The 24005-nt window shown below is 53.8% G+C and overlaps 1 protein-coding gene across 6 annotated transcripts in view; it reads left to right on the top strand.

Moving 5' to 3' along the window:
• The first annotated feature begins 10118 nt into the window (after positions 1-10118).
• Positions 10119-24005, top strand: part of GATA3 (GATA binding protein 3) — a 28645-nt gene continuing 14758 nt past the window's right edge. For 2 of the 6 annotated variants that reach the window (XM_037389862.1, XM_037389858.1), the window contains exons 1-3: positions 18848-19010; positions 19597-20191; positions 22722-23261. In XM_037389862.1, coding sequence (XP_037245759.1) covers positions 19951-20191; positions 22722-23261 — 781 coding nt within the window. In that variant the 5' untranslated portion in view covers positions 18848-19010; positions 19597-19950. Of the gene's footprint in view, positions 10223-18830; positions 19011-19356; positions 19427-19596; positions 20192-22721; positions 23262-24005 lie in introns of those variants that run through there. The other 4 variants (XM_037389859.1, XM_037389861.1, XM_037389864.1 and 1 more) reach the window with 4 other exon arrangements.

Here is a 24005-nt window from a genome sequence, read left to right as displayed (position 1 = left end):
AAACAAAATCCAGCAGTGTGGCCCCATATGTGCAAAGCCTCGCTGGTGGGAAGGGAGCACCTCAGGTTAGTGGGGGCCCTTTCCAGCAGCGCATTAACCCATTGTCCTCTTACAGCTGGAGCTGGCTTTTAACACCCTTAAACCAGCTCCTAACACCAAGAGAAGGGCCCCCTATAACTTACACCCAGAGCCAGGAAGCCCAGGTAAGGAGCCAAATAGAAATTGGACTTAAAAAGAAAATCAGCCCAGTGAGGGGGTCGTCATTGCTGATGGTTATTTAGTTATCTGGTTTTGGGAGGTGCTTGGCAGGGAAAATCTCCATGTGTGTTTTATATTCAGATATTCACCTCACACCACTCTCATATTGTCACTTTTTGCTGTTTATTCCTCCAACTGCTATTAAAGTTACTATTTGATAGGAGAACAAAAGACAAATAGGAATCATTGGTGCAAAACCTCACCATCTAAGCATGATCTTTCTAGACCAGGAACTCTAAGCTCCTGATCTGTATGATATATAGTTTGGGTACAATAATATCTGCTACAGTTATTATTACCTATATTACAAAGATCTCAAAAAAAAAGGGGGGGGGGGAGGGGATTGCACACGTGCTGGCTAGTTTCTCTGTTAGGGGGAGGGCAAAAAAAAAAAGAATAAAAGTTTAATAAACGTGTGCTGTGTTGTGGATGACTTTGTGGCGACCTTTGTTGCAAATGGCCTATGCATGCGGAATAATGGTCTCCGTGCAGAGAGGGAAATGGCTTAGTGCTATCATCGTTGCCTCGGTAACCATCAGAGTCTCCATCTAGCAGAGAGAAATGAGTTATGAAAAGGCTTGAGTGAAGAAGGGATTAACACATGATCCCAGGGACAGCATGTCAATCAAAATCAGCGGAGAAATTACACTGCTCTATTTGAGAATGTCTCCGGAAACGCAACCTTAGTGGGTGTATGTATGTGGATGTATGCAGGCATGATGGAGGGATGTATAGCTCTGTGCTTCATATGGAATATATATATTTTTATATACATGTAGTGCAAGATATCTGCGGGCACCGATGTGCACATGCACAGGCACCCCCTGCACACATGACATGCATACATTCATGTCAAAACACAGGCACCAGACACCTCTCGATAGGGACACACCTTTGTGATACCCATACGATGCGTGGCCCCAGGCTCGCTGGGTTCCATGCTGCCTCGAGCAGCCAAGAAAATGAAAACCATTCAAATTTAAAAAAAAAAATAAATTAAAATAATCCTAAATGCATATTTGATCCTGAAATTCGCTCATCCTGTCCTCACCGGGCTTCGCTAAATCATCCCCGATGGCATCCCTCCTTCCTGCAGGGCAGCCCAGGGGCTGAACCCCCTGCAGCCCTTTGTGCACCCCCAAAAGGGAGAGCAGAATGTTCCCCTGTAACACGCTCAAAATACAAAAGCCAGGACAATGTGGAGACTATAGCCTTCCACTGAGGGCCTGGGTGGCTTCACCCAGATATGTCCCGTCAGCATCGCACTCCCAAGTTCTGCAACTTGCAGGTCAAGGGCATGGGAACTAAACCCACGATTAACTCCCTCTTGGTTTTAGCTGTTGCAAACTCTCTGGTAGTTACACTGCCTGGCGCTGCTCAGCCGTGTGTGGCTGTGCACACATTTCCTATGGCGATTGTTTGCCTTGATTCAGCTGACAAGCTTTACATTACCTGAGACCAGAGTGAGTTTTCTACTAATGTTAGGAGCAAAATGTGATTGCTGGGAAGTGAGGGCTTGTGCGGCTTCGTAGCTGAGGAGTGTGGCTGGAAAAGGCCTCGAGTATTTGCTCTGTTCATTGGCCATTTTGGTAATAGAAAACTTTCTCTTCCAGGAAATTCTCTTTCTCTTTTTTATTTATTTTTTTTAAAGCAGATGATTAGTACAGGGAAAGTGTAATTTCTCTTTGGTTTCTTTGCTGCCTGCTGAGCCGCCCAGCCGGCCTCCACACCGGGAAGTACAAAAGCACTCATGGAGGGGATCTGCCCCCTAAAAGCACTGCCAGATCACTCAGCCCTCCACAGCCCAAGGTTTTCCCTGGACTTGTCACCCAGCACATCCTACTCACACCTGCCCACACAGCATGGGCCCTTCGCACCCACAGTCCCGCATCCCTGTGTGAGCCCTACACAGCTCACCCTACACCCTCAGCTGGTTCACACCTCATACTTCAGCCACAGGCACAGCTGCTTGACAGCCACCCTATATATGTTCCATACGTGCACAGGACCTTCACCTGCCCCCATCCTGCCATACCCCCATCACGAGAGGCACACCGTAACCCCTCTCTCCTCCTAACCCACAGACACACACAGAATCTCCCCAACCACCCTTGCAGCCCTTGTGCCAAAACACAGGTGCCCTGCATCACCCCCAGGACCACCAACCCGTGGCGGGGTGCTCAGCCCTCCCGGCCAGCCCTGCCCTCCCACAACCTTTGCACAAATGCACCTTCTCGGCTGCACCTTTGGGTTTTCCCCACACACATACACGGAGTGTAGCTCCTCCACCCACATGCTGCAAAATCCCCCCGCGTCTTCAAACCCCTACGGATGCATCCACTCATCTGGGGTGCACCCACCCTCCAGCCCCCCAGAAAAAACACCCGGGATCAAGAGTACACAAGCCCAAATGTAGGTGCCATCAAAATACATGCATCCAACCACTCCCAAACACACATACCCCCATAGACTGATGAACCCCCCCAGCCTACCCAGAGCCACCAGTAAAGGTGGAAACCCTCCATCAAGGGTTTCCATAGCCCTCCACCACCGTGAAACCCTTGACCCTGGCTTTTGGGGGGCTCTCCAAGCCCCACATCTCTCCCTGCACCCCCATCCTCTTCCCTCCCACCTCCTTGCTTTCCTTTCTCTCGGGTTTATTTCCCCTCCGCTCCCATTCCTTCCCCCTCTTCCTTCCCTGCCCCCCGCCACGTCCCCAGCCTCCCACACAAGTTTAAAGCCATCAGCCCAGCCAACGGTTAACCAAATCGCCTTGACCTCTCTGCTATTCGATATTCGCCTCCTTGACACTCATTTAGGAGCGCGCAGCGGTAAAGCAGACATGGGACAAGTCCAGCCTGAAACCGAAGCCCTATGAAAGGAGGAGAGAGATCAGAAGAACCTGATAGCTAGGAACTTGTTCTCTCCAAAGGCTTTCTGGACATTTTAGCCTGGATCAGGGGTCCATGGAGCGCCAGTTCGTCGCCAAGCAGGGTGTAAACGTTAAATGTTAGCTATTTGTTCCAGAGATTGGCATGAAGATCGAGCCTTTCTGCCTCCTCTCCTCCCGGCCCCCCTCCCGAGGGCTCTCCAGCCCGTCCAGAGTCTCACAGACACTCATTCATTAGCGGTTTAATAACCCTCCCGACGTGATAACATCCTTTACTCCCGGCTCCGCGAGCGGAGGTGACCCGGGGGGGGGGGGGGGGGGGGGGGGGCGGGGGGGCGGGGGGGCGGGGGCAGGGGCTGCTCTCTCGAGATGCTCCGAGAGCCGGGGGGGAGGCGGGGGGGCGCGGGGGAAGGGTGTGAAGTCGGGGGTACCGGGCAGCCAGCACGGGTTGCTCCTGCTGCAATTGCCGGGTGAAGGAAAGCATCACACACACCCCTAAAAAAATAAAAAAAGTAAAGCCCAACTTCGGTGCTCGAGTCTCCAAAAGGCAGCGGGTGTCTCCCCCCGAGGTGGCCGAGCCCGGAGCGGGGGCACAGGGGCTGCCCGCCCCGCCCCCCCCCCGGCCCCGGCTCCGTGCCTAGCCCCGGCGCCCTTCGCGGATGCTGCGGGGATGCCGGCGGTACCTCACCTGAGCAAGCCCTGTGTTATTTTAAATGGCTCTAATTTCAACATTTATCGCATTTGCCCCGTAACTGCGGATTCAGGCATCTGAAACAACCTTTCGAAACTCTGATTAGTTCAGCTTCGTTCAGTGCCTTTTCCTCCCTCTCCTTTCTCTCCAGGTTTTTTTTTCTCCCCCCTCCCCCCCCCCCCCCCTTTCTGTGCGACTTTCATCCGCTGCAGATAAGATATAAAATACTCTATCGGGATACTGTAATATTAAAGATCAAAAGTGGCATCAATTGAAGACCAAACGCACGGAAAACAAAGGGGAAGGCTGAGAGATGTTCATCAGCTAATTACAACTGCAAATATTATGCAAATTTATCTTGGCACAGAAATGGAGAAAGCGAGTTTAAGTGCGGAGATAATGCTGGAATATTGAATGTTCAGCTGAGGGTGGACGTGGTCCAATAAATTCATCTGAGGGAGAACCGGTATTATATATATGTATATTCCTATCAAATAATCTACACTTCAAATTGGGGGGATCAAAAATTGCGGTTATAATTGATACTTGAAATTCCTTGACAAATATTGCAGGGAACAGACGCTGGAGGAAGAGTAGGGAAGCAGAGATTACCGTTTGGATGGGATTTGTGAAACACCACATATAAAATGATGAACCTATAGCAGGGAGACGTGCCTTTGCAACACGCACACGGCTTGGAAGGGGGCGGGGGGGAGGTCTCCCTCCTCAAGACCCCAGGTGAGAGCCTTTCCCTTTAGGCAAAGGGGAAAAACAAGTTATGTTTCAACCTCATTTCAGAAGCATCTCCCGCTTCCTGGAAAAAAGCACCGTGCTGGACCTGGTTAATGATTAAACACCGTCCCTATGCCGGGAGAGCCAAGAAGGGATGAGAGGGAGCCAGGGAAACTTAAACCAAGACAGGACAGGGCTGCCAGCACCTGTCCCCAGAAATTTTAGCATCAGGAGTGCCTGTACACGAAGAAGAAAAGGGGGGTGGAGGGAAGAGAGAGAGAGAAATTAAAAAAAAAAAAAAAAAAAAAACCAACCCACCAACCCAAACGAAGGCGCAGCAAATTGACCACGAAGAGGATTTTAGGCACCATTTTCTCTCCGGTGCTGTCCAAGAAATTCAGAGACGGGGATGCTCTAACACGGGTCAGGAGCATCCCCCAGCCCCTCAGCAGGGTTTTTGGGGGGTGAGTTGAGCCGAGGTGAACTTTTGGACTGAGTTACTATTGCTGTGGGAATGCCCACCCCCTCCCAAGCCATCCCTTAGAAGGAAGCAAAAGGGGGTTCTTCGCCGCAGAAAACGTTTGAAATGCATCTTTTCCCTGCGCAGGTGAGGAGGCAGGCACCGGCTGCCGCTCCCCTTTAAGGATTCAAACGAATACATTAAAATCCAGCAAAATATCAGCATATCTTCCCCTCCTCAAGCACACAAATATCAATAATTTCAGGTGAATCTCCCCCCCCCGCCCCCCCTCCCTTTTTTTTTTTAATTTCTGCAGCCAGAAACACAGAGCAGCGTTCATTTGCATACAAAGCAACCCACGGAGTTTCTCCAGTTTATGAGAAAAGCTTGGGGGGGGGGGGGGGGGGGGGGGGGAAAGGAGGCAGAGACACAGGGAGAGAGAGGGGAGAGACTCCTAGCAGAAATCTTATCGATTTTTTGCTATGCATGTATTTATTTGGCAACGGGGCGGGGAGAAATATTGAGCATTATTGGCAACCCTCCCGTAAAAAAAAAAGGGGGGTGGGGGGATGGAAAGAGAGAGATGCAAATTGTGTGTTATCTTAACCCGGCTCCGCGCTTTATTCCATGTTTATGACGCATTATCTCCCCCTTAAATAAAAAATAAATCATGTAAAATTAGGATCTCGCAGCCACCGAGAGGAGAAGCTCCGGTCGATTTTCTTAATTTCAGTCTGAAAGTGACACACTAATTAAAGCTCCTCCTCTCCCCCCCCCAACTTATTATTATTATTATTATTATTATTACTATTATTATTATTATCAGATGTACCTTATATTTTCACAATTTAATAAAACAAAATCAGTTTCGCTGCCCCCCAGGATAAGTCCAACCTAAAATAAGGACCCACGGGTTGGGTTTGGTTTTTTTTTTTCCCCCCCAGCTTTGCCCATCGCTTTCCGCCATCAGATTCATTGTGATGTATTAGATGCAATAAATTATCCCATGTAACAAAACATTGGGAGCTGAAAGGGTGATAATCTGGAAAGCAGAGATAAGGATTCATTATTCCGAATCATTATGAATCCAACGTTGCCTCTGACTTCTTTCTTAATCAGCTCCTCTGATCCTGGATATGTGAGCAGCACAGATAAGGAAAGAGTCATTTATAATTCTGTACCTCGTCTAATATTTAAAAAAAAAGTCAGAGGCAAGAAAACGCTATAAAACACAAGCAAGAGGCGGGCTCCGAATGAAATATCACTTCGATGTTGTTAGAGCCGCAGTAAGATTTAATTAAAATTCTCCACTTCCACGTGCTTTATATATTTTTATAAATATATTTTGCACCTTGGCTGTAATTGACAGGAATTTGCAACAGGGGCTGTTTGCTGGGGTCTGGCTTGGACTTTATTTCCAAGTCTCTTGTTCTGGTGAATGGAAGATGAGGATGGAGGAGGGGAGGGGAGGGGGGGATAATTTTAATTTCCGAGGCTTTCCCCCCCCCAAAGCCCCGCTCCCTCCCCACCGTTCACACAAAGTCATTAGGTCGATCCCACCAGTGTTGGGGGCTGCGTTTAATGGAAATCGTTTTAAAGCGAATATACTCCGCGCACACAAAGCACAGGATCAATGCCAAACCGGCTGATTTGGGGAGATCAAGACGAAGGGCGCTTTCCCCCCCTCCCTGGAAATGAAGATTGCAGCGATGATATTAAAAAATAACCTATCCCGAGACTGTGTTTTCACAGCCGGGGAGGGAGAAATTATTTATTATTGGCAACTTTTCCCCAGGGTGGGGGCAGAGAGGGGTAGGGTTTATCTCCAGAGCCGTTTCGTTATAGCGAATAAAGCATCCCTACCCTCCTTTTTGCAGCCGCGGAGCGGTTATCACTAACAGTAACGTATGGATTATATTTATGGAAGGTCCGACTGCAAATCTTGGTTCAGGCGGAGTCGAAATCGATTGTGTGTGTGTGTGTGTAGGTATTTATTTCGATGTATGCGCGTCTAAATATGTGCCAGGAGGAGAGCAAGAGGTAGGAGCAGCCACATGCCCTGGGAGAATCGCAGGCTCCCCCAGTAAGCTAGAAAACTACAGGAAAAAAAATATATTCCACACAGATATATTCCATGGAATATAGATCTATACATACCCACACTATATATACACACATTCGACATATGTATTCCATATATATACATACACACCAGGAAAAAACATATGAATATGTGTGTGTTTGTGTGTGTGTATCTAAATGCATGTATTTATTTATTTAAATGACCTCTGCCTACCTGACTATTGTTTTTAATGTATGTTCGAGCCTAAACTGCAGGCATCAAGGAAGGTCTGTGATATTTATGATAAACCCCGGGTGCCATTTAAAGCCTCATTAGTTATGTTTAACCTTTGAATCACCAGCCATCATAGCTGGAAATGAACTTCACGGTGCGGGGTGAATGCGGGGGGGTATGAGTGTGAGTGTGGATGCGCCTGCGCCTGTGCCCAAATTCCCTCTCCCCCCGCAGGCAGCCCTAGACGGGCAATAGGGACAATAGCGCCGGGACTCCATCTCCGTGGGCTTCCTAAGCGTTTTTTGTGGGAGAAATCTTGATTTTTCGTTTCCACACTTTCACCATGTACTTAGACATCCCAAATTCAGCTCCCTCACCACCACCCCCTCCCTCTTTTTCTTTTTTTTCTTTTTTTTTTTTTTTTTCCTTGGGCAGTTTTGGAAGGATTCGGCAACATCTCCCACCTTGATCTCGCCTCCCTCCCTTAGCACTGTTTTGGGGAGCAGAAATCGTGGCAAGCAGATTTCCCAGGGATTTTCCCTGCCCGGTGATGGGAAACGCACCCCTCGCGTCATTTTAGCTGTATTCTCCTACTTTTTATCCCATACCCTGCAAGGATTTAGCCCCGGCTCCTTCACTCCATTCAGCGCAAACTACACAAGCCTCGTGGCTTTAAAATGCTAATTTTCGAAGCCTTTCCCTAGGAAAAAACACATTTCTCGGCGAGGGTAGATGGACTCAACCCGCTTCCCACCCCCAACCCCCCCCCGACTCTCGTTGTTGGGGTGCTCGAGCTGTTTCCATCGGTGTTTCGCGGTGGGAAGGCTCCCTTCGCAGCTCTAATGAGCTTTAAGTTATTACCTTAATTGAATGTGTTTTCTAAAGATAGAATTGGGAGGTGATCGCGTTACCTTTCACCTTACAGGGAGTCACTCTAGAAGCAGAGATAGCGAACTCCCAGCGTCAGCAGAAAAAAACCAACAATATCCCTCCAGGATCAGGAGTGTGCGTGTGTGTGTATATATTATTTTTTTTCTTACTTTTCCCCTACGTGATCAGTTTTCGGCCCCGTTCCTGAAGCACCGGTTGCGCCGGGACTCAGCGCCCCGGGATGAGCGGCATCTCCGCCGGGTACCGCGGAGAGGCGCCGGGGAGGGCGGCTCTGCATCCCCCAGCACGAGCGGGTGTCCCACCCGTGGGGCCCGGGGACTGCTTGTTTAGTCCTGGGAATAAAGCACTTCTGGTGTCCTCCCGTGGAAGCATTTCACGCCAGTGGTGGATGTGGGCTTTGATGTTTAAAGGGGGGCGGGCAGTTCTCGCCCCTCTCCTCACTTCCCCCCCGCCCCCCCCCCCCCCTTCTCCTCCCACCCCGGGAAGTGGCTGCCCACCTTGGCAGAACAGCGTTGACCCTCCAGGACGCGTTTTCCGTAGCGAAACACCCTACCACCACCACCCCAGGCTGGTCCTCCAGGTCATGTTCGGCTTTGCTGGTGGTACACCCCCCGGGGCGCGGGGAGGGGGCGCTTGTAGAAACAGGCACCCACCCTTACAAGAAAAAAGCTTCACCAAACCGCGGGGAAGTTCTCTTGCCAGCAAATCTGCCGGTGGATCGGCGGGGGCGGGGGGTGCACACTGAGGCTGCAGCTTTTGGTTTTAGGGACTGACATGAGCAGGGGCTTAAATATAGCAAATCAGCACACACCCCCCACCCCCACCGCCCACCGGTGCTTCCATGTCCTTCTCATCGTTGCAAGATTGGGACATCCCCCGGAGCCTGTGGCCATGGCCACAGCCCAGCTCCCAGGCTTCTCCTCCGGCCCTATAGCAGTTGGAGGAGTGGGGGGTGTTCTCCTCCCTCGCCAGCTCTCGAAAGCCCCCGGGTCTTCATAGGGAGGGGAGATTGGGGAGGGAGCAGGGGTCTGCAGCTGCACCCTAACCCTCCCGTTCGCTGCGCACGGGTCGGCCCTGGGTTCAAGCCCCCTCCACCTCTGACAGGACGGGGAGGTGTGGGGGTGCACACACAGACCTCTGGGCTGGGGACGACCCCCAGGGTCGGTGTTTCCCTGCAGAGATGCCGCGGCCCTGCCCGCGGCCGGGAGCCTTCCTCGTCCTGATGAAGAGTGGGGGACAGGGGGACAGCCCCCTGCCCCACTCTCGGAGTGGCAGGGGACGCTTGTGGATTATGATTTTTTTTTCTGTCCAGATCCTGGAGCTTTACACTGATACACATTCAAAATAAAAATAAAAATTAATAATAATTGAAAAAAAATGAAATAAAGGAAATCAGGGTCAATAAAAGTCCCTCCCCAGGAGAAGAGGGGACAGAGAAGAAACAGCCCCTCGTAGCTAATGTCGCCGCTTTTCCTCGAAAGCTTTCCATGGCAGCGGAGAGAGCCCCGGCGTTATTTGTATGATCATACGCTTAATTATTTTTTCTCGCTGGCTCTTTCCCGGCGCTGTAGGCTCCCGGAGGTGACAGTTACTCCCGGGACGGGTTACATCATGCTCGCACCACTGCGAGCCCCAGTACCTGGCGCATCCCCCCGGCCCTGCCCCTGCTCCCCCTCCTTCCCCCCCCCCCCTCCCCCCCCAGCCACCCCATGTGATTCCCGGGATGGGTGTGTAAAGAAATGGCCCATCATATTTCTTTCACTCGTTCTCTGCCCTTTCCCAACCCGGAAGAGCTCTGATCTTCAGCCCAGCCCGGAGGAGGAGGAGGAGGAGGAGGGGGAGGAGGAGGGCAAGGGTGGGCGTTTGGAGGATGCGGCTCCCCCAGGTTTTCCCCCTCGGTGGGAGCTTGCGACATGCCAGCAGCCGCCGCCGCGGCTCCGCTCCGCCCGCGCTCCTGCCCTGAGAGCTCCGCGGAACCGGACAGAACAAAAAGCATCTGCCCAGGTCAGTGAACACTCCGTTGTCTGCGTCTGTATGTCCCACCACCACCACCGTTCTCCTATCTTTTTTTTCTTTTCTTATTTTCCTTTTTTTTAATTTATTTTAAATTCCTTAGCCTCCTCCTTTTACTCCCTCTCCACGTGGAGGGAATTAAGATGGGGATCTCGGCTCAAAGGGCAGCAGCCGCCGGCTTGAAACTCAACCCGACCCCCCTTATTGCTTGGGGAGGGGGTGGTGGGGAGTTGGCTTTTCCCGGTGACCTTGGGGAAAGGCACCCCCCGGGCCGGGGGAGGGAGCCGAAATTTGGGAAGCGGGTGAGAACAGCCTGGCTTAGCCCCGGGTGCTGGGGGCAAAGGAGTGAGGCTGGGGTGGCCAGGGGTGGGAGATGGGACATAGCACTGTCACAGCCGGCATGTGAGATATTCCTCTCAGGATGGGAAGGGGTATGCGGGATCGGGGCCTTTCCGTGCCTAGCTCGATACCTATGTGCATATAGATACCTTTGCCTATACAGACCCGCATAGGCGTATCGCCTCTACAGATGTATGTCGCGATGTCCATGCGGGCATGGCGCTAGCGCGGCTGCGAGCGCCAGGACCTTCCTACGCTGTTCCCACGGATCGTACTCGCCGGTATTATTTGCTTGCGTTAGGTCGATCTGTGCTATACAGTATATAACCTATACTATATATATATATTCACGTTAAAAATATCTAGTAATGTAATATATAACAAGCATACTAAGCTTCTAATAGAATCTAATTAGGGCGATCTTCCGCCCCTTTCCTCCTTTTCATACCTTCTCATCCCAAAGCAGAGCTGTCCCAGCTACAGAGGAAGGATGTGCCGTTGAGGCCGGCTTGGATGGGGGGCGCGGCTCCCCTCCGGGTGCGGACCCCCCTCACCTTCCCCGCGGCTCCCGGCCGGGCCGCGCCGCCCTGGGCTCCGGCGGGACGCGGTGCCGAAGGAAGAAAGCAGAGCTCCCCTCTCCCCCGCAGCCCTGGATTTAGGGCTTTCTCTCCTTTCTTCCCTCGTAGGAAAATTTTCCACCCTCCAGACTAGGTGAAGGGTATTTCAGGTTCAGGAAGCAGCCTGGAAATGGCTCGGGCTGTCCAGAAATGCGCATTAGCTGTCACTGGGCGTCTTCAAAACAGGAGAGAAAATACCTATGTATCTGTCTGTCCGTCCGTCCGTCCATCCATCCTATCCATCCGTCCATCCCCAGCTCCTCTTACCTTCACGTGTCCGTACACGGGCAGCAGGCTCTGGGTGACGGATTTTAATGCAACCGGATAATTAATAACCGCCAGCCCTGCTTGTTTTCTCCATTATTTATGGGCCGCAGGTGTGGAGCGGGGCAACCGGCACTCGGCGGTGCCGCGGGCAGGGGCTGCAGCGGCGGCTGCCCCGACCGGGCGGACACCGGTCCCCCCTCCCCGGACGCACCGGGGCTGGCATCCCCGGGAACCTGGGCAGGCAGGCAGGCAGGGGGGACAGGGAGGGGCCCGGCAGCCTGGGGGCCACGGGAGAGGAAAAACAGGCTTTTAGGAAAGAACAGGAGGGAAAGGGAAGGTCTTCCCCACTTCCCCCCCCCCCGGCACTTCGCTCCCGGCTGGGGCAAAGCGCTTCCTTCTCCTCGGGCGTGCGTTGTTTTGTTTTTTTGGGTTTTTTTTGTTTGGGTTTTTTGTTTGTTTGTTTGTTTGTTTTCTGTTTGTTTGGTTTTTTTCTGCAAAGCTGAGAGGGGTATTTTAATTTTAAGGGGGGGGGGGGGAGAAGGGGGAAGACAAGGAGGTGCATCCCCGGAGGGGCATGTAGGGAGCGGAGTGCGGGAGGGGGACACACACGACTCGGCTGAGGGCTCCGCTCGCCCCCCGGGATGCGGGAAGCTTCTCCGTTGTGCTTGGACGGGGGGGACAGCATCTCAGGGGTGCCTATATGGGCACCTTAGGGGAATTTGGAGTGAGATAACGCCCTCCTTAAAGCGAAAAGAAATCGTGAAGATTTTGCTCCCCTCCATCTGAATTTGGGAGTCTGGGACAGCAAATGTGACCCCACATTAACGGAGCGGGGTGTGTCACTGTGCGAGACGGCCGTGTCGTGCCGGGTTACAGCTGGGGGGGGTGTCTGCGGACACGGGAGGTTTATTTTGGGGGGGTGCAGGGACAGCCGGACTCTGCTCGGAGTAAATTGCTGCGTTTTCCATGCCGGGAGGTCGGGATATGCCCCTGCGCCTCGCCAACGATCTGGCGGTAATTCCGCCGCCGCCTCTCACGTCGACAGCCCGGCGATGTTTTTTTTCTGTCTTATCTAAGTCCCAGGGTAATTTCTGCTTTTAGGAACAGAAAAAGAGAAGGGGGGGGGGGGGGGAAGGAAAGGTCGTTCAACACGACGGCAGCTTCACCTTCTCCGTGGGGTGCGAGGAAAACGGCCGGCTCGGGTTTGCAGTCCGCAAGATGCTTCGCCTTCGCTTCAACCCGCCTTCAAATCCATCGCTCAAAACGTTCCTGGGCGATGAAACAAAACCCAGAAACCCGAAACAAAACGACTCCCCCTCCCTCCGCTTTTTTGTCCGTGTCCACCCCCCCCCCCCCCCCATGTGCATTTCCTTAACCTCATCTTAGTTTTGAGTGGCTGTTCAGGCGGATTTCTAGGTTTTTTCTTCTTTTATTAATATTGTTATTTTTTTAATTTATGGGGGAGCTGCCTTCCCGGAGAGCTGCCCCAGCGCCGGCCGGGCGGGAGCGATACCCGGTGCCTCGGCGGGGATCCGCGCAGCGCAGAGGGTCGGGCAGCCTCTCCGCGCAGCTCGCAGGGGGGGAAAATGGGGGAAAAAAGGGGGGAAAATTAAAAAGGAGAAAGGGACTCCATTTTCAAGTCACACCTTTGCTTTCAGAGAAAGAGGAAGGGGAGGGGGGGAGAAAAGGGACTTACCGGGTTGAGCTGGAAACCGGGGCTGTGCTGCCGAGGGCAGGAAGGGAGGAGGGAGGGAAGGAAGGAGGGAGGGAAGGGAGCTGGATCCTGCCTGCCACCCCGGAGCAGGACGGGGCAGCGGCAGCGGGGCGAATCCGGCTCCCTGCCCCCTTCTCCCCTTCGCCCGGCTCCTCTCCGCGTCCCTGCGCGCAGTTCGGGGAATGTGGCGCGGGGGTAGGTCGTCTCTGGGACTGGCGGAGCAGGTTTTTGATCTTTCTCAGACTTTTTTTTTTTTTTTTTTTTAACTCCTGCAGTGTCCTGGGGCAGTCGCCCTCCTCTCAGCTTCAAAGAAGGGGGCGGGGGGGGGGGGGGAAGGAGAAAGAAAAGTCCCAGTTTCTTTCCTCCCAATTTCAATTCTTCGAATTTCTTTTCTTCGGCAGAGCAGGGTTTTCCCCCTCTCCCCGCCCTCCCCCAGCCCTCATCAAATAGTATCATTTGCGCTGAAAAAAAAGTGTCTGTGTCTGGGGTGGTGGTGCACGAAGGGAGGAAAAATTGGACCCGGTGTAATCAGACGTTGATTTGTTCTTTGAATTTGCATGGCTCGGCACTTCTTTGTGTGCGTGTGTTTGTTTCCTCCCGATCTTCGCGACGGGGAGATAAATGAATTATTAGAAGAGAACGGAAATATATACGTATATATTACAAAAAAAAAAAGTTAAAAAAAAAGAAAAGGAACCACCCATGTGGTTGGTTTCGAAGTGGAAGGGAAGGCTCACATGGGATGAGAAAGCGGAGATGCAGAATTGCCAGTCTACTGTCTCCGTTTCTCTTTCTCTTGGCTTTTCATGATGATGATGATGATGATGATGATTATTATTTATTTTGCCAGCCCCTAGCTGGAGGGATGCTGATTATCATTTTACTGATAAAAATAGTGGTGGCCTTGGGGAAACAGATCATCGTTCCTGACTGAAGGGGGGGGGGGGGGCGGGGGGGAAGGGGGGGGGGAACAAAATATCCCCTCTTCTCTCCGCCTTTGTTTAACCCGAGATTATCTCAGCAGCGTTACCAGGGCCCAGCCACCCTCACGCCGGGGGCTGTCCCCGGGGGCTGGCAGGCTCCGTGCCCCGGGAGGGGCTGCCCCGGCCGGCGGGGCACGGCTGAGCACGGTCGCCTCCCCCGGCCCAGCCAAGGAGATGCCAACCTCGGGTCCCCCTCCCTCGGCAAGAAGGCAAATTGCTGTACACAGGCAAAAAACAAGAAAAAAAATATCTTCGGAGCTCTGCCCTGGGCCGTGTCCTCTCCATAACCCTCCGATTCGTCGCTCCCGGCTGTTTGTACAGCTTTACCTGTACTATTCTGGTACCCTGTAAAAAAAAAAAAAACAGCTCGGCAAACGTAACTTAATCCGCTTTCAGTCAATTGTCGTCTAAAAGGGGGCTAAAGGAGGGGGGTGGGGTGGGGGTACGGACGACAAGGGAGGGGGGGGCTTTTTCTGCCTGTCCCCGCCCCGAGGTGCCAGTCGCAGCGGCGGGCACCGGTGGGGACGGAGGCGGCGGGTGGCCCCGCGTCTCGGCACCAGGAGAACCGCCCCTAGATCTGTTTTAATGGGAAGATCTGGAGGAAAAAAAAAGGGGGGGGGGGCAGCTTTAGTGCCCTTTGACAGTGAATTTTTAGGGGAGGGGTAGGCTGAGTAACCGCCCCATCTCCCCGAGTTTGGGGGGCTTTTGTTGTTGATGATGTATTTTTTTTTTAATTCCCCCCCTTTCGGAGCTTTCGGTGACTTTTGTCAAAAGCGTTTGCTCCTGACCTTTTAGCGCCAGAGCTAGCACCATTACCGCTCCCCCCCCGTCCTCTCCTAGCTAGGAGGGATGCTGGAGCACTGCTTCCAGCACCCCCACCCCCCCGGCAGAATTAACCCCCGAGTCCCCGAGCCTTATCTCGCGGCTGGTGGTGAGCTTGGGGCTAATTGCTGCAACAATGGGCTCCTATTAACGCCGAGCTGTCACTGGAAACCCTGCTGGGGGCTGCCGCGGGGGGGGCGAGGTGATGGATCTGCAGCCACAGCCTGGGAAAAGGACGGTCAAGGCCAGCGCTCCTCGCAAAATCCCCAGGGATCAAAGATTAATCCGAGGAGTGGGAGACAATGTTGGGTTTGCTTTTTTTTTTTTGCTTTTTTTTTGCCTTTTTTTTTTTTTTTTTTTTTTTGCGGGGGAGGGTGAGGATGGGAGTGAGGTGGGTGGGGAGGTGGTGTTTTTGCTTTCCCCACCACAGTTTTCCACCGGCTGGAAAAGGGATATAAGGATAGAGTCTATCGAGGCCGGGGTTAAAATGCAGGGATGGGCTGAGAAAAGTAGATTTAAAAGCTGGTGTTCTCCTCTCGCAACTGGGGCTGCGGCTGCCAGGGGCGGGGGTCCCGCAGGGTCCCGCAGTGCCACCCCTTCTCCCCCACGTCGGGGCAGGATGGGGCACTCAGGGCTCTGTGTGTCCCCCCCGCCACTGATCAGTCTTAGTGTAGGTAGCTATTGATTTATTTTAATTTATATTTTATTTTATTATTTTATTTTATTTTATTTTATTTTTACTTTGTTTTATTTTATTTTACTTTATTTTAACTTTTTTTTTTTTACTTTATTCATTTTATTCTGCATTAAACATTCCGTGCCCTCCGACCAGCTGAAGGAGAGCGGTTTCCCCCTACCCCGGCCCAGGGGAAAGGCACGTTTTCTCGATGGCTTAGCAATTTTGTGACCTCTAGACGGAAATTCCCCTCCTGTGATCCCATGGCTGTAACTGCTGGGGTTGGGGGGCGGGGGGGGAAGTGTGTTTGGAATTTCAGCTCACCTGCCCTAAGATCCCAGCTCGGCACTGAGACATCCCCTCATCCCCCAGCGATGTTAAAAGAGATTTCTTTTTAAAGTGACTTTTTCCAAGTGTTGGAGACCACTCCCGCCCGCAGGGTCTGCTTGGAGTCTGGGGAAATTTGGGAAGGGGGGGTTAAAGGACCAAATCCCGGGCAGACTCTTCATCCTCACGTCCATAAAACGCTTAAAGCGGGTGGGGACGGAAAGTTTGTGCTCCCTCTTGCAAATAAACGCTTCGCATGCGATGCTCCTCTTTACTGTCCTCCTCATCTCAAAGACCCCCCCAGCAAGGAGTAGGTGATCCACCCGCGGTGCTGGGGCACCTCGCAGCCCCCCGCCGTACCGCCGGGGGTCCGGGGTACCTCCCGGTGTGGAGGGAGCCGGCGGGGCATCCTGGCAAACGCATCAGGAGAGATCGCGCCGGTGTCCATCCCCTCCCTGACCTGAGCACCCCAGTAACTACAGTAGGGAAAGTGGGGGGCACCCTAAAAAAAAAAAAAAGCTGCAGGCAAAGCAGCTGCTGACGAACTGAGTGGAGGGGAGAGGAGACACGAGGTTTCCAGGGGCGAGTAAAGATCCCGGCTCGGGGAGGGCTATGAGCATCTCCCCCCACCCCTGACTTCCCCCTTCCCCCCATCCTCCTAATGGGCTGCCGGGAGCGGTGCCCGGCTCCCCCCGGGCGGCGGGGCTCGCCGCTCGGCCCCGGCGGCGTCGGCGAGGCTGGGCGGGGGAAGGGGGGGGGGGGCGCGCCGAGCCCGGCCCCGCCGCTGCCTCCCCCGGACGGTCCGGGGGGGTGGTGTGTGTCAGACCTGCCATCCCCATCCCGGCTTGTTGCCCCCGCCCTCCCCGCTCCTCCCGCGGCTGGGCTGCACCGACCCCAACGCACGGCTGCTTCTCCGGTTTTATACCTGCCCCAGACTTTATTTTTTTACGTTATTAAAATAAATCTATATCTGTGCATCGCCACCGTGAAACACCAGACCTCAGCGGTATCGCGCTGTCCCCACGCCCAGCGGCGGATGGGCTGCACAGGCGGCTGAAAATCGGGCTTAAAGCAGGCGCAAGGGCCGGGAGCACCGGGCCGGGCTGAGCTGCGCCGTCCGCGGGAACGGCCGGGGGAATACCGACGGGCCGAGCCCTGCCCGCCGCGGGAGCGGCGCTGGCCCGGCCGGAGACCGCCCCGGCGAGGCAACGGCAGCGGCGCGGCCGCGGCTGCGGGGCCCCGGGTTTTAATTAGACCCCCCCGTGTATAAAACCTCCTGAGAGAGTTTCCTCCCGCACCCGGGTAGACGCTCTGTGGCCGGCGTGCGGAGAGACGGCACGCAAAGCCATCCTGTAAGTGACTTTTTCTAGTTCTTTTTTTAAATTATTTTGTTATCATTATTCTTTTCTTCCTTTCCACGCCTATTTTTCTTTTTCTTCTTTTCCTTTTTTCTTCTTTTCTTTTTCTTTTCCTTTGTTTTTATTTTTCCTTTTTTTTGTTCTTTTCTTTATCTTTTTTCCTCTCCTTTTTCTTTTTTCTTTCCCTTTTTCTTTTCCCTTTTTTCTTTTTCTTTCTTTTTTCTTTTCCTTTCCTACCCCGTCTGTCTTTCTACCCGTCTTTCCTTCCTTTCTGAGGCTTTTGCCTTTTTCCCCACCTCTCACCCGCTTCTTTCTCCCTTTTCTCTCTTTCTGTGTTTTCCCTCTTCCCTCTCTCCCCCTTTTATTTCTTTCCTGTGTTCCTCTCCCTTTCTCCATCCCCCCGCCTCTCCCTCCACCAGTCCCCCGGGGCCGAGTCTGTCCCCTGGCCTGTGCGCCGAGGGGTGGCAGGCCGTGCTGTGCCGTGCCGCGCCGTGCCCCGCTGTGCCGTGCCGCGCCGCGCCCCGCCGTGCCAAGCCGTGCCGAGCCCCGCCGTGCCGAGCCCCGCCGAGCCGTGCCCCGCCGAGCCGTGGTGCCGGCGGTGCCGCTAGGGGATGCCCTGGCTCAACGCAGCGGCCGGGCCGGCCGGCGGGGCGCGGGCGGGCAGCCAATCAGCGCCTCCCGGGGCCGGCGCCCCAGTTCCTGCTCGCCCCCCATTGGCTGCGGCGGCGGCGGCCCCCGCTGGGCGGCGGGCGGCGCTGCGGGCGCGGAGCCCGCGGGGGGTCGGCGGGGCCGGGGGTCCCTCCCGCAGCCCCCGGGCCGCAGCCCTCTCCCTCGCCCCCTGCCCTGAGCCGCAAAGTCTCCCCGCCTCTGCTTGCCCGCCGCTGGCATCTCCAGTGGAGCGGGAAGAGGGAACCCCCTAGCTAACACCTCCCCCCCCCCAGTCGTATTATTCCCAAACGCGGCCGTTTCTCTGCGCTTATGGCCTTAAAAATAATCAGAATTAAATCCTGTATGAGACGGAGCAGCTTTAAACCCGCCGGTGTCGGGGGAAAGGCAGCTGTATTGCAGACGGCCGGAGGGCCTGCACCTGCCGGCACATCCCCGCAGCGGCCCGGCCTCGCTCCCTGGGGGCTCCAGCCCCTCCTGGCACCCCCGGGGTGCCGGCACAACCGGCCGCCTCCCCTTCACGCCTGGCTGCCCGGAGCGGCCACTCGCAGAGTTTTCCGACCAGCGGGAAAACTTATTTTCCCCTTTAAAAAGGAAGAATTAAAAAAAAAGGGGGGGGGGGGATTCAAAGAAGTTGGTAAAAGGGGGTTCCCGCGGGTGCGCGGCGGGGGCAGCGCGGAGGCGGCCGGTGCGCCCCGCCGGTCCCGGTCCCGGTCCCCTCCTCAGGCGGGGACAGGCTCCGCCTCCCCCGGGCTTATGACACTGGAACCTCCTTAAGTTGCGTCTCGCCACAGCTGTCTGTAAGCACTGAGCCGGCTGGCGCCATCCTGCTCCTTTCAGAAAGAATGCTTTCCCTGTAAAAAAAAAAAAAAAAAAAAAAGGGGGAAAAAAAAGAGAGGGAAGGAAAAAAAATAGGGAAAAAAAGTAGGGCGAGCGAGCGAGCACAATCTGATCTGATCAAGCACTTTCGGCTTCATCCCTCCCGGGTCACACACTGCTTCTCCACCAAGGTTTGTGCGGAATTTCTTTAGCAACTTGTCGCTTCCCCCCCCCTCCTCTCCCCCCCCTCCTTTCCTCCTCGCTCCTTCCCCTCCCCCCCTCCCCCCATCGCTTTACCCCCCTCCTCGATTTTTTGCCCCCCTTTCTCTTTTCACTCTCTTCTCCTCTTTCTCGGTTGCATAATAATTAATGAGCAATCAAAGTGACTCTAGGCTGCGGAGCCGCGAATGGCACAAGTTCTCACCGGCTTAAGCCACTGGAGCTTCTCAGGTGCAAACGGAGCAAATAAACAAATAAACAAACAACCGCGGCGACCAAAAAAAAAAAAAAAAAAAAAAAAAGGCAAGAGTAAGAGCTGAGGCGGCAGGAGCGCGGTTAGAGCTGCTGGGGAGAGAAGAGAGCGAAAGAGAAAGAGGCGCTGGGAGAGGTGGGTCCAGGGCAGAGCAGGCGCTTCCCAGGGATGGCTGCCGAGGAATGGGATGGGTTTTCTCCTGCCTAAAAAGTCAGGTGCTAAAGTTCAGAACTTCTCAAGCACGTTTCTCTCTCTGCCTCTCTCTCTCTCTCTCTGCTCCTTCCCTTTCCTCTTTCTCGTTACAGGTGATCAAAGAAGAGAAACATCTGCAAAAGAGCGGAAGATACCGAGGGGATCTCACTTCGTAGAGATTTCCCCCCCGCCCCCCCGAGTTTGTTTTCCCTTTTTTCCTTTTTTATTATATTATTTTTTCCTTTTTTCCCCCTTTTTTTTTTTTTTTGAATCGATCGTTTATCACCATAACCCCCCTCCCTCCACTTTAAACCAAACCTAACCAGAAACATCCCCAAACTCGCCGAGCACTCCCCCCCCCCCGCCCCCCGCATAATTCCAGCATCGTCTCCCCCTCCTATCTCAAGCCCTCCGCGCCTTGCTGAGGAGGAGGAGGAAGAGCAGCGGCGGAGCAGCGGGCGCGGAAGATGGAGGTCTCCACGGACCAGCCGCGGTGGGTGAGCCACCACCACCCGGCCGTGCTCAACGGGCAGCACCCGGACTCGCATCACCCCACGCTCGGCCATACCTACATGGACCCCACGCAGTACCCTCTCGCCGAGGAAGTGGATGTACTTTTTAATATCGACGGACAAGGCAATCCCGTCCCTCCGTATTACGGCAACTCCGTGAGAGCCACCGTGCAGCGATACCCCACGGCCCACCACGGTGAGTGCCCCCGGCGGCCCCGACCCCAGGCGGCCCCGACCCCCGGAGGCCCGGCTGCCGTCGGACAGACCCCTCCTGCCGGCGGGGAAACTACGTCACGGGTGGATTTGGGGATTGGCTTATTGCAAATACATAAAAATCCAGGCTTCCTTCCTTTAATTCTTTTTTTTATTCTTTATTATTTTTAAAAATCTTTCTTTTTTCTCTGTCCTTCTTTCCCCCTTTTCTTTCCCTCTTTCTTTCATTAGATGCTTTTCTCTTTCTTTCTCTCCCTTCTCTCTCCCTTTCCCCCTCTCTCTCACTTGCCTTCTCTTTCCCTTTCATCCTTCTCTTGTTTTCTTCCTCTTCCCCTCTTTCTTTCGCTTTAGGTGTTGCACCCCGCTTTAATTAGGTTAACTGTTGGGGGGGGGCGGTTTAATGTGGTAGTTAGTTTTTGCACGATTAAGCTGGTCTGAAGAAGAAAAGCAAACTGGAGAGCAGGGGTGTGAAAATGACCCTGCCGTCCTCACGCTTGGGCTATTTCATTCGCACTTGCTGAACTTGTTAGGCTTGGGTTGAAAGTTTTGCACATGCACCCAGGGCCGCACCATGGCGTGTGTTAAAAATAAAGAAAGAAAGAAAGAAAAAGAAAGAAAAAGAAAGAAAAAGAAAAAATCCCTTAGTGTAATTAAGTATCTGACCTGGTGCCTTTTCCTGAGGGTCCTGCAGGAAGGTAATGATCCACAATGTGAATTTTGTTCCTGGGTCACACTTTTAGAAAGGAGGTGAAATACTGGGGCGAGTGGGGCCCAGGTCCATGGAGGGATGGGTGCTTTGGTGCCATCTTTTATGAAGAATCGGGGAGATCCGGTATTTATAGCTGGAGTTTACAAATATGGTTAAAAAAAATAGGGAAAAGAGAAAAATGAAAAAAGGAGGGAAAAACCCCAGATGGTGATTTGTGAAGCCGGACAGTGACCTCTGTCATGGCGAAATCTAAATACCCCAGGTTTGCAGTGGAAATCACCCCAGAATCAAGGCAAAGGAACAGGACAAACGAGTGGAGCTGGAGCTGAGCCGGGTTCAGGGGGCTGCTCCCAGCCCTTAGCTACTTGTTGAATGCGAGTCTGCATTAGGCTCCGCTCAGTAACTGCATTGTTCTGCTATTAGTCCCTTTAAAACAATTATTTCTAAGGATCAGCAGCCTTTGTCCTGTCTTTCTTTTCATTTCTTTTTTTTTTTTTTTTTTTTTTTCCCAATATATCAGCAGAAAGTGGAAATGCGGTCTCTCTGATCTAGCCTGAATATTATTTACTATGCTACTTCCTGGAGAAGATAATGAATCTTGACCCTTTCTATTCGTATTACCCACCTTCCCTTCCTTTCGAGCAGTTACTTTCAGTATTGTTCACAAATGTCTGATATGGTGAAAACGAGCTTGGAGATTTTCTAGACACGCACAAGCTCCCATGTAAACATACACGTCCACCCTGCCCCAGCCCTTTAACTATCTGTGGCTCTATAGATCTGTGTTTGCATCTCTGCTCCTGTAGCACGATACCTACAGAGGTTAACAAACTCCCTAGATGTCAATGCATTTCCAGGACTTTATTAGCAGGCACAAACTTGCTCTCTTCCAGTTGAATAACTGTGTTTTCCAGCTTATAGCGATTTGCTCAGATTGCTGTGAATTTGGGCAGATTTGGTTCTTTGAGTATATTTGTCTTTTTTTTTTTTTTTTTTCAGCTGGGGCAGGGATTAATTTAAAATATTAGGTACCATCCCTTAAGAACATTTATAACCAAAGAAAAAAGGGTTTGACTGCGTACATCTAGTGGGCATCCCGCCCCCCCCCCCCCCCCCTCCCCCGTGTGCTGATCTGTATTTTAAAATACAAGTGAAGGGTCTTTTGTCATAAGAAGGGGATGAAGAGTTTCTTTTGAGACACTTGGTACTGCGTGTGCCATATCTCCATGAAAAAGCCATCTAACATTTGTGTGCAGCCTCACGAAAGAAAAAAAAGACAAACTGGGTGGTTTGCAAAGTTTATCAGCTCTGTTGGAAAGGTTATTACCGTGTCTGTGGGCATCTTCTGGTCTTCTTCGTTTGGCCAGAGTATTCCCAGAGTTTATAGCCCAAGCTGCCTTTGCAAAATTATTTTGCAGCTAAGAAAAAAAAAAATATTTCTGCAGCCGGGTCTTGGCAATTTCATGCAGGATCTTCGCTTCAAAGTCCGCGTGGGGTTGTCTGGAAAAGAGAGAGAGTGAAGCAGGGCTCGCCAGCTTGCACAGGCACCCCTGGCCGGGGGGGTCCCGACCCGAAGCCCCGTTCCAGAGCGGGAGCGGGGCTGCCACATCAGACTCCCGTAGCTTTTACATTTGAATTTTTCCAGGGAAGCGGGGTTTTGCATCAGACGGAATTTTGCTTGCTTGCCCCCTTGCAACTGAGCCCTTGGGGAAGGAGGGGAGGGGGGTACAGCCCGGCACCCCTGAGGGGGTCTTGCCAAGGTGGTACAGGGAGTGTGACGGCGTTTCGCTGTGCTTTCTCCAAGCAGGGAGCCAGGTGTGCCGGCCCCCGCTGCTGCACGGCTCGCTGCCCTGGCTGGATGGCAGCAAGGCGCTGAGCAGCCACCACAGCGCTTCCCCCTGGAACCTCAGCCCTTTCTCCAAGACTTCCATCCATCACAGCTCGCCGGGACCCCTCTCCGTCTACCCACCCGCCTCCTCTTCCACTTTATCTGCCGGCCACTCCAGCCCGCACCTTTTCACCTTCCCGCCGACCCCTCCTAAAGATGTGTCCCCGGATCCGTCCATTTCTACCCCCGGCTCCACCGGCTCCACCCGGCAGGACGAGAAGGAATGCATCAAATACCAGGTGTCCCTGGCCGACACCATGAAGCTGGAGTCCTCTCACTCTCGGAGCAGCATGGCCTCTTTAGGAGGAGCCACCTCCTCCGCTCATCACCCCATCACTACCTACCCACCGTATGTCCCAGAATATGGCTCTGGACTTTTTCCCCCCAGTAGCCTCTTAGGAGGATCGCCTACGGGGTTTGGGTGTAAATCGCGACCGAAAGCACGGTCAAGCACAGGTAGGGCTTTTGGCTTCTTCATCCCCGTTGCTCGGGAGAGGAAGCTCTGGAGGGGCAGGGGGGGAGCGAGGGGCAAAGACACAGGGCTACGGCCCCCTCCCCTCCCCGCATGCAGCGGGATGCGCGCAGGCAGCCGTGTGATGAAAGCAAGAGGGCTGGAGTCCCTCCTCGGTGAGGGGGACACCACTTTACCCTCCCCACAGGTTGCCCTGATGGGTTTATAACCCAGCTCCACCCTGCCCAGCTCTGGCTGGGGGTCCAGCCCCAGACAGGCCAGCCCAGGAGTCCAAACGTCCCCCCGCTGCCGCAGGGCTCCTGCCCGGGGGCGACTCCCCCCGCCCCCCCGCCCCCCCCCCCCCCCCCACCCCCCCCGCCCCCCTACGGTGCGCTCAGCTGCGGCGCCTAAGGAGGAAGCGAAACCGAGGGAACCGCAACATTAGTGTATCTCTCTGCATTTTAATAATGGTACTAAATCCCGGCCAACTTCCCCCGCCTGCCCTCTGCTTCGCTCTTCCCAGGGCCTCTTCCCATGCGGCTCCCGGAGATGCGGGGAGGGTTTTCCCTGCGGCGGTGGGAGGGCTCGCCCACGCAGCCCCCAGCCCCATCCAGCTCCGGGCCAGGCTCTTCCACCACCCCCAGTCACATTCAACTCCCTGCCAGGGTCTTTGACCACCCCCAACAGCAGACCCCAGGCATCCCGCTGGGGGGGAGCGGAGGTCCCGGCGCCGGGCGCACCCGCGGAGT

Source organism: Falco rusticolus, chromosome 5, assembly GCF_015220075.1.
Source record: "Falco rusticolus isolate bFalRus1 chromosome 5, bFalRus1.pri, whole genome shotgun sequence".
Taxonomy (NCBI): domain Eukaryota; kingdom Metazoa; phylum Chordata; class Aves; order Falconiformes; family Falconidae; genus Falco; species Falco rusticolus.
Note: the sequence above shows the minus strand (reverse complement) of the source record. Positions and strands in the feature narration are given on the sequence as shown.